At 40.3% G+C, this 15,892-nt stretch overlaps 1 protein-coding gene across 1 annotated transcript in view; it reads right to left on the bottom strand.

Annotated features, from left to right (window-relative positions):
• Positions 1–788: 788 nt before the first annotated feature.
• LOC140927694 (L-fucose kinase-like) overlaps positions 789–15,892 on the bottom strand; it is a 32,593-nt gene continuing 17,489 nt past the window's right edge. The window contains exons 16-29 of the mRNA XM_073377371.1: positions 15,203–15,417; positions 14,606–14,754; positions 13,937–13,998; positions 12,151–12,235; positions 11,384–11,447; positions 10,179–10,276; positions 9,818–9,852; positions 8,293–8,393; positions 7,629–8,080; positions 4,804–4,903; positions 3,612–3,677; positions 2,832–2,888; positions 2,247–2,347; positions 789–1,100 (exon numbers count right to left, since the gene is read on the bottom strand). Of these exons, the coding sequence (XP_073233472.1) occupies positions 1,020–1,100; positions 2,247–2,347; positions 2,832–2,888; positions 3,612–3,677; positions 4,804–4,903; positions 7,629–8,080; positions 8,293–8,393; positions 9,818–9,852; positions 10,179–10,276; positions 11,384–11,447; positions 12,151–12,235; positions 13,937–13,998; positions 14,606–14,754; positions 15,203–15,417 (1,666 nt within the window). The 3' untranslated portion in view covers positions 789–1,019. The remainder of the gene's footprint in view (positions 1,101–2,246; positions 2,348–2,831; positions 2,889–3,611; positions 3,678–4,803; positions 4,904–7,628; positions 8,081–8,292; positions 8,394–9,817; positions 9,853–10,178; positions 10,277–11,383; positions 11,448–12,150; positions 12,236–13,936; positions 13,999–14,605; positions 14,755–15,202; positions 15,418–15,892) is intronic.

The following is a 15,892-nucleotide window of genomic DNA, read 5'->3' as shown; positions in this document are numbered from 1 at the left end:
TCAGTGAATTACAATTGAAAAATACTATTAAATATTTGATCAACGAAAAAAAAGGACCTCTGGGCTGGGCCTGTCCATTTTGCGGGAGGTGCGAGTTATCTAGGATTCTAGTTCCAGGGATAAAATTACAATAAATGTATGAAGAAAATCCAGGGGAAATCGATTCAGTGTCGATTTTGGTTCGATTTATTGCGAGGTTCGAGTTAGCCAGGGCTCGAGTTATCGGGAGTCGACTGTACATCTTCAGAAGTAGCCGTTAATGGTCGGGTGACAAGAATTAAAATTTACCAACTAATAAATGGGGAAGGAACGATAAAAGCGACAGGTGACGGGAAAATTTGTATCATAGGCAAACTAAAAACCAATAAAGATAAAGCTTTTCACTGCTAATATGTTTTAAACCCTAATTACAGTCGACTTTCGACTGTTCCGCTATCATCAATACCAGAACATGAAGAAAGTAAACATTTTTGGACTTCATGCTTTTTTAAAATTATTTTTAAAAAATTCAATTTTGTAAGGGGGAGAGAATTCTCTATTTTTAAATGTTGATTTGTCAGTGTTAACTTGTGATGTACCGGAAAACTAGTGTTGTAGTGCGGACCAGTACAACTCAAGTCTCAGGACTGTAAAACTGTTTATTTTCAGAATAAAAGAGATTAACTCCCTAAATTGGCCCCAACAAATAGTTTTCAAAGAAAGAGGTTATGAAAAATAATAAATAATAAATAATAAATAATACTAATAAAATAATAGAAGAAAACAAGCCATGCTCTTAAAATAAACTACTTGATTTTTTGAAAACCCAACATAAGCTTGTTGTTCAATTTCATATTCTACCAAATGAATACAACGTGATTCATGTCCGTGAAACGTGTAAATGAACACTTGTTTTTGAATTTTACTTTTCCCTGACTTCTTTCAAAGACTTAAATTTTCCCTGAATCAAAGTGAAATTCCCTGACTTTTCCCTGACCAGAGTTTCACGACTCTGTGGCGGTTACAAGAAGGTCCATGACTCATTGCGACGGTTCTTCTACTCTCACAGTCAGTCCGTCCCAGTCCACGCTGACATCGTAAAAAATGAACTCATCCGAAGCCTGAAACCGCAAAATTATGAAGAACTTAGTTCTAAAAGTGAGACTTTGGAAAGTCATCTAAAAATAAAACTGTGGGAATCGCTTTCTTAAGGGAACAGCTTGCCCTGTGTGTGAAAAAACGAACCCTGCAACCGCTGTCAAACCAAGACAGACTTGCAAAAGCTAAGCTAAACACTCAAAAGCTAGCATTTTATCTCCACAATGATTTGCAGTGTTCAAAGTTTAATATATCATTAATGCCATGTAAATTTACTCAATTCTTTATAGGTTACTACAAAGAGTTTCATGTTTGAAACGGAAACGAAACGATTGTCTGGACTCCGCATATGAAAGGGGTGGGGATGCTCGTCGGAAATTTTGAATTAAACCCCTAAAGGAGACCCACCTGGGCGGGGCCCAAGCTTTTTTTGACCCCTAAAAGAGACCATGTTAAAACACAGACATATTTTTCGCATGCAACCCTAAACGAGACCTTCACGGCTAAATATGATGGCGTTTTGCCCAGAACACCCTAAGTCAGACCAAAATCCGAAATTTATACCCCTAAGCGAGACCAAGAGCATCCACACCCCTTTCATATGGGGATTCCGCCCCCCCCCCTCCGGGGTTTCACCACCCATGTTCGAACCTGTCTTGCAACAAATATGGTTGCAAGCAATTTTTTCGTGGTGATAAACCGCGCAACATCGCTATTCAACTCGTTTGCAGGAACGTTGCAAAACAAGTTGCACGTTCTTTGTTGCCCGTTTCAATGCACCTTAAGTGAATTTGACACTAATCCAAGATGGCCGACCGTAACGCAATTTTGATCTCGACGATCTTATGGAAAAATAGAGGACTGTAAACAGTTTAGCCTAGGTGAAGAGCCTCAACCACATACTCCATCACCTATTACCCCGGCAAAATCTAGCCGCGTTGCTTTTGTTGTCGTTGTTTCACAGTGTCTCTGGTTATAAAACTTAACTCTATCATCACCTGAATTATAGTTTTCAGGAAACTTTGACAAAGGCTTTTGTTTTAGTTAGTGATTAACACGCTGAACGTTGTCAGCAATAGAAAAACACTGCTGTTTGATGTTAGCAATTTCCCCTTTTGTTGATTATTTTTTGCTTGTATCGATGGAATGTGACATTCAGGCGCTAGTACCTTTTTCTCCTCGATCACAGCTCGTATTTTATCAGCCATGTTAGGTTCTTTAGTAATAAGAACCAGAAAGCCTCCCCCTCCAGCTCCGGTCAAGGTTTGTCCTGAAACAATTACAAAGCTATTGTCAGAAAAACCACCAGGGGGCGGTATTCCGGATTTCAAGTGACGGGAATCATCGAACGAATTTTTCTGGGTTGGAAATCTTCGATTCCGGGACTTTTTTTGGGGGGGGGAGGGGGGGGGGGTAGAAAAATTTAGCAAGTATTTTTTGGGGGTGGTTTGATTTAAAGAGGGATTTTTTGGGTAATTTAAAACAATCTGCGGATATGTTGTAGTGCCCGCGTATCCCGGCTGCGTAGTTCTATAAGGGATTTATTGGGGGGTTAATTTTTGTTCCAGGGAAATTTGGGGTTTTCGTTGGAAGCCCTACGAATGTTTTCGCGTTTTGATTCTTGCCCCCATTATATCATCCCAGTCACTTGAAATCACGAGTACACCACTGGGTTCAGGGCGTTGTCTCTTAATGAAAAAAAAAAGTCGAAAACTAGCCTGGTAAACAGGGTAAAAAAACAAACAACGTCTCACCTAATACGAAAGGGTCCAGCGCCTCCATCATATCTCGTATTGCATCAGGTTCGGTTCCTGTGGGAAATGTGTGTATTACTAAAAGCTTCAGTTTTTACAGAGGCAGTATCCTAGGTTTTTTGTAAATTAAGCCCGAATTATGAGAGTACACCTGTTTGTGTCAAAAAATTCCCCCCAAATTGCAATAGGAAGACAAGAACAAGCCATTTGCAGCTTGCAACCCCCCACCCCCCCCCCCCCCCCCGCCACTTCGACCTTCCTAAGCCTTCGGGAGACAAGCAATGGCCATTTCCGAGTTCGTTAAACTCTTACTATGAAAACGAGTATTATTTGCATGAGAATAAAAACTCAATTTTATATCAATGGCTTCGCAATTAGGGCCTGTTTACATGGAGGTGAGGGAGCCCTAGATGGGTGAGGTAACTTGTGGCGGGTCACCCCACCTACGCAGGTCACCACACCCAATTGGGGTCCCCCACCTCCATGTATACAGGCACTAAGACTCATTTCGAAGCAGAGGCTTTGGGTAACTCGGAAATTGCTTATACTAGGCAAACGACAAATCTCCATTATAATACGCGACCAACATTTCCCTTTGTTTATCTCTCGCTGTTCATTACACCTACACCAACTTAGTAGTTTCAAGCCAGTTTCCCCCATTAGAAATATTTTGGACAGTTTTTCATTTCCTAGTTTTAGATATTGTCAGCTTGAGTCTCACCTGATTCTAAACCCTTCTAATGATGGAAAGGGAATGAATAGTTACTGAAAGCTACTCACCGGGAGCCATTATACACTTCTGCTTACGGTAACAATTCATACAGGCGCCTAACTTCTCAACATTTCCTGAAAAATTAAAAACGATGAATAAGAGTGTGTTCAATTGGGAAATCTGGATCCGGATTTGCAATAAAACGCGAGAACTAAAAACAGATTCTAACGCCGATTCTGTCGCTGCAACACGTCGCGGCGACCAATTACTCCTTGTGTACAGGTCGGGCGATAAGTTGTTGCAACCAGTTGCACGACACGTTGCAGGGACAGATCGCGTGGTGTGTAGTGGAGAATTTGTGGGAAATCTTTGTCTCAGCAACAGAATTTTGTCAACGCAAAACGTTGCACAAATTCAGCCTGATTTGATTTTGTGCGACTTGTTACGGCGACAAAATTCTGTTGCGGAGACAAAGATTTCCAGAAAAGTTCTCCACTACAGAGATTTGTCGCTGCGATTTGTCGACGCAACGTGTTGCTGTAAATACGCCTTTTGCATGATGGCGTCATTTTACTACTACGACAAGAATCCTCTTCGTTTTTCCTTTCACATTCTAATTTGGTAATCCCAGTGAGGTTACGAAACCAAAAGCCCTAATTTGCACAAGAAAGCAAAATCCTGAAGGAGTCTGGTCGTAGTAGTAAAATGACGTCATCGTGCAAATGGGCTATTGTTGCCTAGTGTGTACCGACCTTAAGATGTGATAAGATGTCAAGCAACGCTGGTATAATCGGGCCAATATTGCAGTTCGAGAACTAAAGGCGCCATGTAAACGGACGAAACAACTCCCAACATTGTTGGGCCAACAATGTTGGAAGTTGTTGCGTCCGTGTTGGCAGTGGTGTGCAAATGGACGCAACAGCTCCCAATAATGTTGGAATCTGCAGTGCATCGTGGGAAGGATACAACCCGTAAGACTTTGTAAACCATGTGAAATGCGCTTTCGTGGCCCCAACAATGTTGGAAAGAGCTGTGCAAACCGATCCAACATCGTAGCGCTACGCGATCACGGAACAAAAGAAACATTGGGAGTTGTTTGCTCAAAAGTTTGACTGGTTTCAAACTTTGCGCAAAAACTCCTAACAACACGTAACAGGTTGTGTAAACGGACGCAACATGTAACATCCAGCAATGTTGGGAGTTGTTGGTCAACATTGTTGCGTCCGTTTTCACGGGTCTTAAAATTTATCCTCATTTTACCTGTCTTAAGTGCTTCCACGGCTTCCTCTGCGTTTGTTATTAGGTTGTCAGCGTTTTCAGTGATATGTGGAAACCTTGCGTACCAGTTCCTGACCACATCCTAAAAAACGCGAAATCATTAGGGTTTACAATGAATTCACCGATATTAATATTGGAGCATTTCAATAAGACACAAGAGAGCTTAAGCAACGAAGACGGCAACGGCAACAAAAACGTCACTCAAAAAGTGAATTCGCACTGTTTCAAACTTCATCGTTCTTATTCCAACTCCTTTAATCTGTCAAATGTTAGCGATTTTTCAGGAGCTGAATTCTAAAGGACTGAATCTAAGTTCACAAAAACAAAAAACCAAACATTATGTTAGGGCATAATGTTATTTATGTCGATACAATATGCCTTTGTGGTCTACATGGTTGGTCTTCCGACTCCCATCAGTCTAACCTCTCTTTCAAGAGCCAATCATTTCTACCGCCCTAAGGGAGTGTTCGTATAAAGGAGCATGCATTCCCCTCACCATCACGGCGATTACATCTCTGCGAAAAATCCCCCTCCCCCGCCCCCGCCATCCCACTTTGCCATGAGTCGGGAGATCTTCTATGCGTTTATCAGTTATTTCATTCATTGGGCGAATTTCTTGCCCCACCTTTGCTGAAAATAACATAGATTATTTAGTATTATTGTTGTGAACTAATGCGTTTGTTTTATAATCAATTTAACTGCCACTCAGACAAGTGGCCAAATAATGCCAACACTCGAGTGGCTTCTCTGTCTGTGGTACTGTAGCGGAACAATAGCATGACTTCAATGAGAGCTCCCGAACTAACTTTTAGGATATCGGCATAAAGAATATCGTTGTTTTGTGTTCACGTCCTCCATAAAAGGTGAAATTAGGGAGTTTCACGTCGTAGTCGAGCAGTGATGGCAAAGTAAAATATACAGAGAAGCCAATCTCAACTTATTGCTTTTTTGCCGTTCTCGTTGACGCCGTCGTTGTCGTTGCGTAACCTCCGTAATTGTTACGATTAAACATCGCCACCGATTCCTATTCATGTACACATTCTTAGGCCACGTAAACACGAATCCGGATATGCTGAAACCGAATACTTGATATTTGCGTCTACTCGAATTCGGTGTGGTGTATCCAATTTGGATCCACCCCCCCCCCCCCCCTCCCCTCCCCCGCTGTTTCAGTCGTCCACATGAATTCACCAAACCAGTCGGATACAAAAAAAATCTATTCTGGAGAGCGGTGTCAAAAACATGCAGTTTCGGTTTGCGGATTCACTGATTTTGTGCGGACGGAAGGTTGACGTATTCCCATAAAAAATCGAGTATGCGGTTTCAAAAATATCCGGAATCGTATGGAAAGGGCCTTATATTGTCATGTATTACGAAGGTGTTTTGGAAGAAAGTCATGAAAGGTTAAAATGTCATCATCACTTAATGCAAGATCTTGTTCTTGCCGCTGCGCTCAGAACTCCCCTCTAACGATTTGGATTGGCCTAAAGCTCTAAGAACGGCTCACAGGATTGGTTTAGAAAACAATAGATAGCCTTAGCCCAAACACAATTAACAATGAACCCCAACTCTGAAACAATAGAGCTTCGGGCCAACAAGAACCTATCAAATTAGAGGTTCTAAAGAGGTTCTGGCCAACAGAACGATTTGCCCAATATACATTCATTGCTTTCAAGAGGCATGTACAGTCAAACCGAGAAAACCGTGAACACCAGAAATATTCCTGGAATGTTATTGTGTTGCACGAAAAAAGCCAATCAGGCGTGAGAAAACTAAGGCGCAAAAAAGAGCGTTAATTAGTTTGTGGTTTGGTGGCTAGTTCCCATGTTCTGATCTTTGCTGTGATTGGCTATAACACAACAATAAACATTCCTGAAATATTTCAAGTGTGCACGGTTTTCCCAGTCACACTGTAAAGGCTTTTCAGGGAAACGCTTTCTATGCAACTTGTTTAAGTTAAGATTGTTTTGTGGGCTACAAATCGTACCACCAAAATAGAGAAAAGTGCGACGTCACGTTACCATGGTAGCTCTATTTCTGGATGACAACAAAACCAACGACGACGGCGACGGCAAGGAGAACGGCAAAAAATATATGTTTATGGTAGCAAGCAACAACTTTGCACGTGCATCACGCTATTTTGTACATTTCTTTGCCGTCGTTACACCGCTACGACATGAAACTTCCTAATTTCACGAGCCCGTTCGATGGAGTAGGTGAACACAACACAAAAGTTGTTGCTTTCTTGTTTTAAACTTAGATAACGATAGACACGGTCCCAAAGAAAATTTTACCAAATTAAATGACATTGAATAAGATCGGTGAAGTTTGAAATAGTGCGAATAGACTTTTAGGTGACTTTATCGGTTTGTTGTCATCCAAGAATTTTACTACCATGGCAACGTGACGTAACGACTTCTCTTCTCTATTTTCTCACATTCATTCATATTAATCATATAGCATAAAAATCAACTTTTTGTCCATTATTAAAGCTATAAAAGGCCAACAAGGACAACGAGGGCTGAATAATCTTTAAGGGACTTCTTAATTTATTGACTAACACTCGTTTGTTTTGGACTTGGGTTTAGGATTTTTCTTGAGATGAGTCCCAGGACTCACCGTAGCCAATGGCCGGTGAGTCCTGGGGATGATAGCAGTTGGTAACAATTAACCTTGCAATGGACTAATAGCACAAAGACAACAAATATTCGAATAACTGCTCATGTCTGTATGATTAGCTCTGGCATAAGGTTTAACTCACAGTTTTTTATAGCTCTTTCATATGACACGAAACGTTGCTTTATTACCTGTAACAAATTTTTAGCAAGACGTGGTTTTCCGGAGAAAAGGCAAAGTAATCGTTTCGTCACTGCATCCACGGTGGCTTGGGATAAATTCAGCGGTTCCACTTCAACCTTCAGAGGCAAAGAGGCTTGGGATCGAGTCATCTTAAATCCTGGTACCAGTCCACCAGCGTTATCCTGCCAGCCACCTCCAGTGGTCAACATTTGTTCAACGATCATCACAGCGTGAATGAGTGAGTCCAAGCTAGCTGTGCGGTCTGTAACCCGTAGCAATGCGGCAAGAATGGCTCCGGCTAAAATGCTACTCGTTCCCAAGCCACTGCCATGAGGAGCGGTCGACCAAGTGTGAAGCTCAAACCCTGCCTGATACTTTCTCTGTAGCTGGGCACTTAATGGTTCGCTAGATGGTAGTGTTACAATGTCCAGGAGGCAAAAACAAGCCTTAAGAAGAGCACCTAAAGAAGAAAGTGCAATTAAAAGGACGTTATACTATAATCAAGAACTCTCCAGTTTTTCGTAAAGAAAAAAGATCCATATTGGTGAACCCACTCCTAAAATAGATTGGAGTGAGTTTGTGTAGGACAATGTTGATTAAACGGATCTCAGCGAGGGTATTGGGGGTATCGAGGGCAAGTTGGTAAGGAGAAGGGCCTGGGATTAACTTTACCTGGCGCATGCGGCTGAGTGTAATTCTCCAAGTGTGTTAATTCACTGCATACAACTCGAACACTGTGTTGTCCAGAGTGAATCACAAGGACTATTTCAAGCCTAAAAACAATAATAAAATCATTGATATAGAGATTCAGCATCGCATTTACGGCAAACTTCAAAACTGAATTAGTACCACGTGACAAAGTTTCCATTTACTTATCGTTTACTGTTCGTTATGACTACACGAAAATCGGTAGATTCACGCCAATTCTATCCATAACAATTGTTTTAAGTTGTTTTTATCTGTTCATTACTCATTTTGAAAATTCCTCAACTTGAATCTCACCATGTTTGCCGTTTTCCGTAAACGCGATGCTTAATCTCTCTATTAATTATTATCATTATTATTACTATTATTATTATTATTATTATTATTATTAATTATTTTTATCATTATCATTTATTATTAATATATGGTAGACCTCTTGACCCTAATTCAAGAAGCGAAATGAGGGAAATGGACGCCTGCAAGCAGTATATTTAAAATAGGAGCAGTTCCTTCTTCCTCAATTTCTCTTTGGCCCAACTTCTTTTTCCAGTGCATAGGGAGCTTAAGCAACGCGACGGCTACGGTTATATAAAGGTCATTTAGCAAGTGAAGTCGCGCTGCTTCAAAGTTTATCGCGCTTATTCTATCTCGTTCAATTCATCAAATGTTTGCAACTTTTCCTGGAGTTGAATTCTAAATAGTTCTAAAGTTCAACAAAAGTAAAAGAAAGTCTTGATCGTTGTCTTGTGTTCATGTCCTTCACAAAACGTGAAACTATACATTTTCACGTCGTAGTTGTGCAGTGACGGCAAAGAGATGTACAAAAAATTAAAGCGTGATGCCCGTGCAGAGCCATTTTTTTTCCTTATCTAAACCTATTGATCTTTTGCCGTTCTCGGTGACGTCGCCGTCGTCGTTGCTTAAGCTCCCTAATAGAGTGTTTTCACATGACGTCACGGCGGCCGTATTGGTGTCCCAAAACAATGAAACGGCGGCCATGTTGATTTCCCAAACCAATCCTCTGGGAGTTCAACTCTTTTCTCATGTAAATGCTTTCTTTTGTTCCAATAAATTTGCATAGATGCTGGCCACGTGAGTCAAAACACTCTATAGGGAGTTTAAGCAACGACGTTTTTGAGCGACGTACGTCAGCCGAAAGTGAACCTTTTTCCTTTTTAATTTGCCTTTATGCTACCTAATTTGTATTGCTTAGCGTTTTTACTCCGATAGAGACGAGCTGCTGGAAAATTTGTTCAAAATCACAGCCTAAGATTGCAAAAAGTCCACTTCCGGTTGTCGTGCGTTGCCCAAAAACGTCCGTACTTAAACTCTCTATTACCTTATTGCGCTAATGCGTACAATGCGAACGGGCAAATCCCCACGAATCAGTTAAATTAGAGTCGACGTTTTGATAAATAGTACAGATGATAAATAGTACAGTCCCAGATTCTACTTCTGGAAAAGCGTTAAGATTTCCAAAATGAACACTCACTCAGAAATTTTTCTAACTTTAGCGCCTGTTACTTTCTGTAAAGCGGAAAAAAAGAAAGAAAAAAACCATTAGTTAAAAAATCGGCTTTTGCTGATAGACCTCTTTCATAATGGCGGCCTATTGTTATTTTTTTATATGTATTATTAGCCTTTCTGACTCCGTTAACATGTGCAAAACACATAAGAATGCGGCATTTGCACGATGGTATCATTTTACTACTATGAACAGAATCCCGGCTTTTCGTCTTTCTTTCATACCAGTAAATTTGATATTTCTAGCGAGGTTTGAATAACAAAAGCCTTAATTTGCTGAAGAAAGGAAAACTCGAAACTCAAAATAAATGCAGTATGTTTTCCCTTACCTTTCCATTAAGGTTAATGGCAACGGTAAGAACAGCCCCACCGTGCTCATAGGTCACAGGAGGGGTGTCAGTCCAGCAACCAGACAAATCTATTCGAGCTGAAAGGGAACAAACAACCGAGAGATAAGAATGAACTGGCACAAGTAAAACGTTAGTCGTGAAGTAGAGGGGGCCTGTTTACATCGAGTGGAAAGACCCCAGGGAGATGAGGTAACCCGCTTTGGTGGGGTAAACTCCCTGTCCATAAAATCTCTCTCTTTGATAAAGTTTACAGGGTACGTGGGGTGACCATGTGAGAGATTAAAACTTGTGTTGATCGTGATGTAATGTACCGTAAAAGATTTTCAATTAAGCCACAGGTTACCCAAGCAGTGGTTGTAGCATAAGGCACCCAGCCCTCTTCCTAGTGGCAGGGATTAAAACGTCGTCTTTTACCCTGCTAGCAGACATTTTTTCTGACATGATTTTTAGCATTTACGAAGTCATCAGTCGCTTCACTGACATTGGCACATGGGGTTAAACAAGCCAACTACACTAATTTCAGCGACGCGACTGACGATTAAAAAACGCTAAAACCAGGTCGGAAAGAAACGTCTCCAAGTAGGGTGCGTAAATGTGGGATTCTGGCAGCGCTTTTAAGCCTCTCCGATAAAGGTCAATGCAATAATGGCCAACCAGAAATTCCACCGCCTCAGATTTTCTTAACAGGGGAGCACCATGGTTACGAAAATTTGGTTATCTATGTACTCAATAAATTTTGGTTCTGACAAAATTGTCCTTAGGTACCTACGTACGTCCGCCCTCATGTTAGCGGACGTGAAATGTCTTACTTACTAGCCTGAAAGTCTAAGGCATATACAACTTATGTTTTTAAAACTCGATGTTGGACATGTATGATCAATTGACAGCTTTCAAAATAGGGTATCCGCTTCCAGGTGTCACATGTCTGTATCGCGGGCTCAGGTGTGCAACTCATTGAGGTGACGCTTTTCTTTTAAGATCTCTGCTGTCCAGTTATGGTATTCAACTGATCGCAGGCTCCCAAAAGTTTACTTCAGAAATACATTTCTTAAGGGCTCTCACAAGAGCTTTGCTTTTGGCCTTGACTAAATCTATATGTTATACCATGGTTATAGTAGTTCTAACGTTGGTTGCTAATTTAAAACCTTTGAAAGGAAACAATGCTTTCGGGTTTGAGAACTTACCAGGTGCTTCGGCTATTACCCAGTGTCCTTTGGGAACAGGTTCACATTCCTCGCTTTGGAAAAACTGTATGCAAAAATAATTTAAGTGAGGAGGACTAAGAAAATTAACATTTCTTATTCAAAGGGGCTAAATTTGATAAAACCACTCTCAGAACTAGTTATAATATTTATTACGCTTCCACTTAAAACTCTACAAGGTTAGCTTTGCTTGTTTTAATGGAAACAATTTTATTTCTCATTTTTATGTTTCCAAGAAGTAATCGCGCTGCCTCCATCGTGTCTTAATAGGCTGATTTAGCAACAGAACGAGAACGTCAGTTGACGACGGGAAAGCGCGCGGAAAGGACTAAACGCGACTTCCGGTGCCCAATTTGCCGCTCTGCCGTTGGTTCGAGCCAGTTGTTTGATTTGGGCGCGTCGTTGTCATCTGACGTTCCCGTTCTGATGCTAAATCAGCCTTATACATGAAGCAAGGTGTGGACTTCACCGAGCAAATGTAGTTTTTAAAACTTTCACACTTTTTGGGGAAATATGATTCTTGGTGTTGCAGAAACTGTTGTTAGTTAGCTATTGTTTTGTGGTGTGGGTATCGTTTAGTGTGTTTCAGTCTTTTGTATAAAACTACCTTTTTTCATTGCATTTTCTTTTAAAGTGCAACTAACCCCCAAAAATGTTTTTCGCTAAATGACAAATGATAAATGTACACTAAGCCACATAATTACATATATGAGCAGGCTATATTATAGACTGTCAGCCATGTAACAGACCTGTCTTGAAGTAAAAACCGCTTTTCGTCTTAAAATTTGTTCCGCTCCTTCGTAATGGCGAGCTGCTCGGATCAGAAGATCGGGTCTATTCAAAAATAATAATCAATTACATCAATGTAAAGTAAAGTTCTCACATTAAAGTAGAAATACTTACATATTCTAATCGAGATGTTCACTCCAGCCCCCTTTTTTTCACAGTTCGGTTTAGTCAAGTTCATGCGTCTAGTGACTATTCATTTTGCCTGCCTTTTTTATGCTTCAGTTTCATCATAGTTTACTACCTGAGGCTTAAGACAACTTCTTTTCACGTATAACATCTAAGCATAGCTATAATACTAGGCTAGCATCAAAGTCAACTTATTATTTTGACAAGGTTAGGCCTAATTACGGTAAATTTAATATACGCTTCCCTGGTCCTTCTGTTTGGAATAACCTGGATGCAAATTTAAAAAGTACTTCTTTGCATTTATTTAAGAAAAACGATGAAGGAAATTATTTATCCTCGTCATTCTTTTAATGCTGGATAGCAATTTGTTTGATTTATCCTATTTGATGTAAACTTTATAGCTGTCAGGTACCGTTCTGTTTTGTTTTGTTCTATTTAATTTTTATTTATTTATTTATTTATTTTTGTTCTCCTAAATTTAATTCGTAGTCTTAATCTTTCGTGTGTCACAACCTTATAAAATGCAACTCAGCTCGTTTAGTTTTTGCTATTGTGGGTAGTTTTTTGCCTGATCTACAACACTTTAATTTATTGTGTTCCTGTAAAATTTTGTAATGAGGATCGATTTAGAGATACATTTTAAAACAAAATTAACGATATAAAAGAAACTTGATGTTTCGATAGCTTCATGTCATAATTATCAAAAGACAAGAAATTAACAGGACTCGTGGTAATATTTATAGAAAAAGGAAGTGCGAAAAGTGCATGTAATTTAAACGTGAAAATGGACAAATTACAATGGCAGGATTCCACTTACGTGTTTAGCGTAACTCTTTTATCTTTTATAATCAGCATCTCGTATATCAAACACTCTAGTTTCCCTCGGCAAGCGGACTCCATCCGTGCAAAAGTTTTAATTTAACTGAAATTTTTGTCCATTTGACGACAGAAATGAAAAGAATACTGCAACTACACAGGTAAGTGTTTAACAAAACAGCGTTCTAAGCTTCTATCAATTTGGGGCAGATCATTCTTTGGGCTGCGTGCAAACGGACGCAACATTGGTGACCAACAACTCCCAACGTTGTTAGATGTTACATGTTGCGTCCGTTTACATACCCTGTTGCTGTTTGCTGCGCAAAGTTTGAAACCGGTCAAACTTTTCAGCCAAAAACTCCCAACGTTTCTTTTGTTCCGTGATCTCCGAATCGTAGCGCAACAATGTTAGATGCGTTTGCACAGCCGGCTTCCAACATTGTTGGGGCCAGGCACGTGCATTACGCATGGTTTACAAAGACTTATGGGTTGTATCCTTCCCACGATACACTGCAGGTCCCAACATTGTTGGGAGTTGTTGCATCCGTTTGCACACCACTGTCAACACGCATGCAACAACTCCCAACATTGTTAGCGCAATAATGTTGGGAGTTGTTGCGTCAGTTTGCACGCAGCCTTAGACATCAAGCACCATGTATTATTATTGTTAAGGGCCCATATACCACAGATAATAAGAACATATAACTCACTCAAAAACGGAGAAACGAAGACCTCGTGTGCTGAATAACCAGCCCTACGCTAAAAACGCTAACTAACGCAACGTTAATGGTCATAATGATGTACCTTTCAAGCCACTTATTTCTCTCTTCTGCAAGTGCATTCACTCCAGCTGGGATGTCTCCTTTCTAAATTAAAGAAATAAAAAAACAAAAAGAAGACACCAGCTTTCAAAGTCGAAAAAAAGTATCGCGTGAGCTATTTACTTGCCAGCCAAAAGAGGAGCCCGCAATCCTAATCTCCAGATTGCCATTACGCATGCACGGCACGTATGTAGCTTCGCTTGGACTTCCACTAGGAATGAATCGAATGCACAGAATACAATCTGATCAAGAGCTTTTGGACCTTCTATCACTCATAATATGATAACGTGTGTTTTGACCATCTATCACGTGATATGCACCCAAAGCATAGCGCAAAAGTATTTTGATCTTCGATCGTTCGATATTGATAAGATTCATTCAATAACAGGTCACATTTTGAATCTATATTATGGAGGGAACCTCGTAATAACGACGGGCAAGGAGACTGGCAAAATTTGTTCGCTATAACGAGGTTTCGTTATATCGAGGGACTTTTCCATATATTTTACTGTTACTGGGGTAAAGAAAATAGTTCGTTATATCGAGGACTTCGTTATATAGTGGTTCGCTATATCGAGGTTCCACTGTACTACTAAGGAAGAAGTTTCCAGTTTTGTTAGTCTGTGTATTTAGATTAGCTGCTTTCGTTTACCTCCAGACACTGAAAGGCATCCATCCAGGATTCATTGCGGGCCGGACCACTTCTCAGCCCAGCTCTCTCTCCTGCCATAGCACCTAATACGTCAGCAATACACGCCAAAGTCCGAGCGGCCACGCCCGGAGAACTTGTACTGCATGCAACTGAGCAAAAGAAACAGTTCATCAGTGAACCTTGAGGATAAAGATCCTGTTTTAAGGCAATGAGACATCAGACTCGAGGACGAGCCGACTACGAGTACAAGATTAGATTTTTCGCGTATATTCTCAAAAGCTAGACACCCCGGAATGCCTAATTGTACCAGCAGTTTTTCATCTGATTTCAAAACACTCATTAAACAATAATTTCCTTTGTATTATCGATATGAATTATTTATGAGTTTGAGAAAGAGAATTCCAAATTTTTCCTGCTAGTGCGGATTGGCCAATAATTTTAGAAACTCTTTTGGGTCTGGTCCAATCTCCTCATGTTTGTTTTCTCGTTCCCCTAAACAATTCCAGAAGACCACGGCCCCTACTCTAGAGCCTACGCAGGTAGTTCCTCCTAAAATCAAATTCCGCGGACTGCCACGGGTCGGCAATGAACGTTTACCTTCATCTAAAACCTTCAATATGTCTTTTGCGAATCCCTCTTGAACACAGCTTCTGAAGAATGGCAAGAGACAATCATTCTTGCAGTCTCTCAGTGTGGTCTCGGCTTGCGCTTTCCCAATTTCAAACCACAACCTTCTTTTCCAATCAAACTCTGCATTCAAATCCAGCAAGGACAGGATGTCCTGCAAGGACAGCCTGATGGACAATCGCCACCTGAAAAAACGGATCATCGACATTAACTCTTTTAAGTCAGCAAGATTGACCAACATCAATTTTCTCAAAACAATATCAATAGATTAAGAAGAAAAAAAGTTGTAGGAATGAACAGAATGATTCACCCAAGTGTGTGTGTTGGGTGGGGTGGTGGGGGTGGGGAGGGTAGCCTTGTTCTTTAAACAAATTCTCTCTACTAATTCTTTAAGGAAATGTATGAAGATCAGTGTGGAGAATTTGTATTTGTAAATTAGTGCTCAGGGGTTAGGGTCATTCCTCTGAAATAGAACCTGCACCGAGATTTTTCTCAAACTTTATCTATACGTCGTTATGTTATAGAAACTTACATTAATCAGTCACATTAAGCATAAAACCATTTATTTCTTTCAAAAATAAATTTTCTTTATGTTATGTTGTGTTCTTAAATCAACCTTTTTTCATAATCACTCGATAATCATGGTGTTAAGCACGTGCA

This window comes from Porites lutea, chromosome 2 (assembly GCF_958299795.1).
Source record: "Porites lutea chromosome 2, jaPorLute2.1, whole genome shotgun sequence".
Taxonomy (NCBI): domain Eukaryota; kingdom Metazoa; phylum Cnidaria; class Anthozoa; order Scleractinia; family Poritidae; genus Porites; species Porites lutea.
The sequence above is the reverse complement of the archived record's forward strand: the minus strand, read 5'-3'. Positions and strand labels throughout refer to the sequence as shown.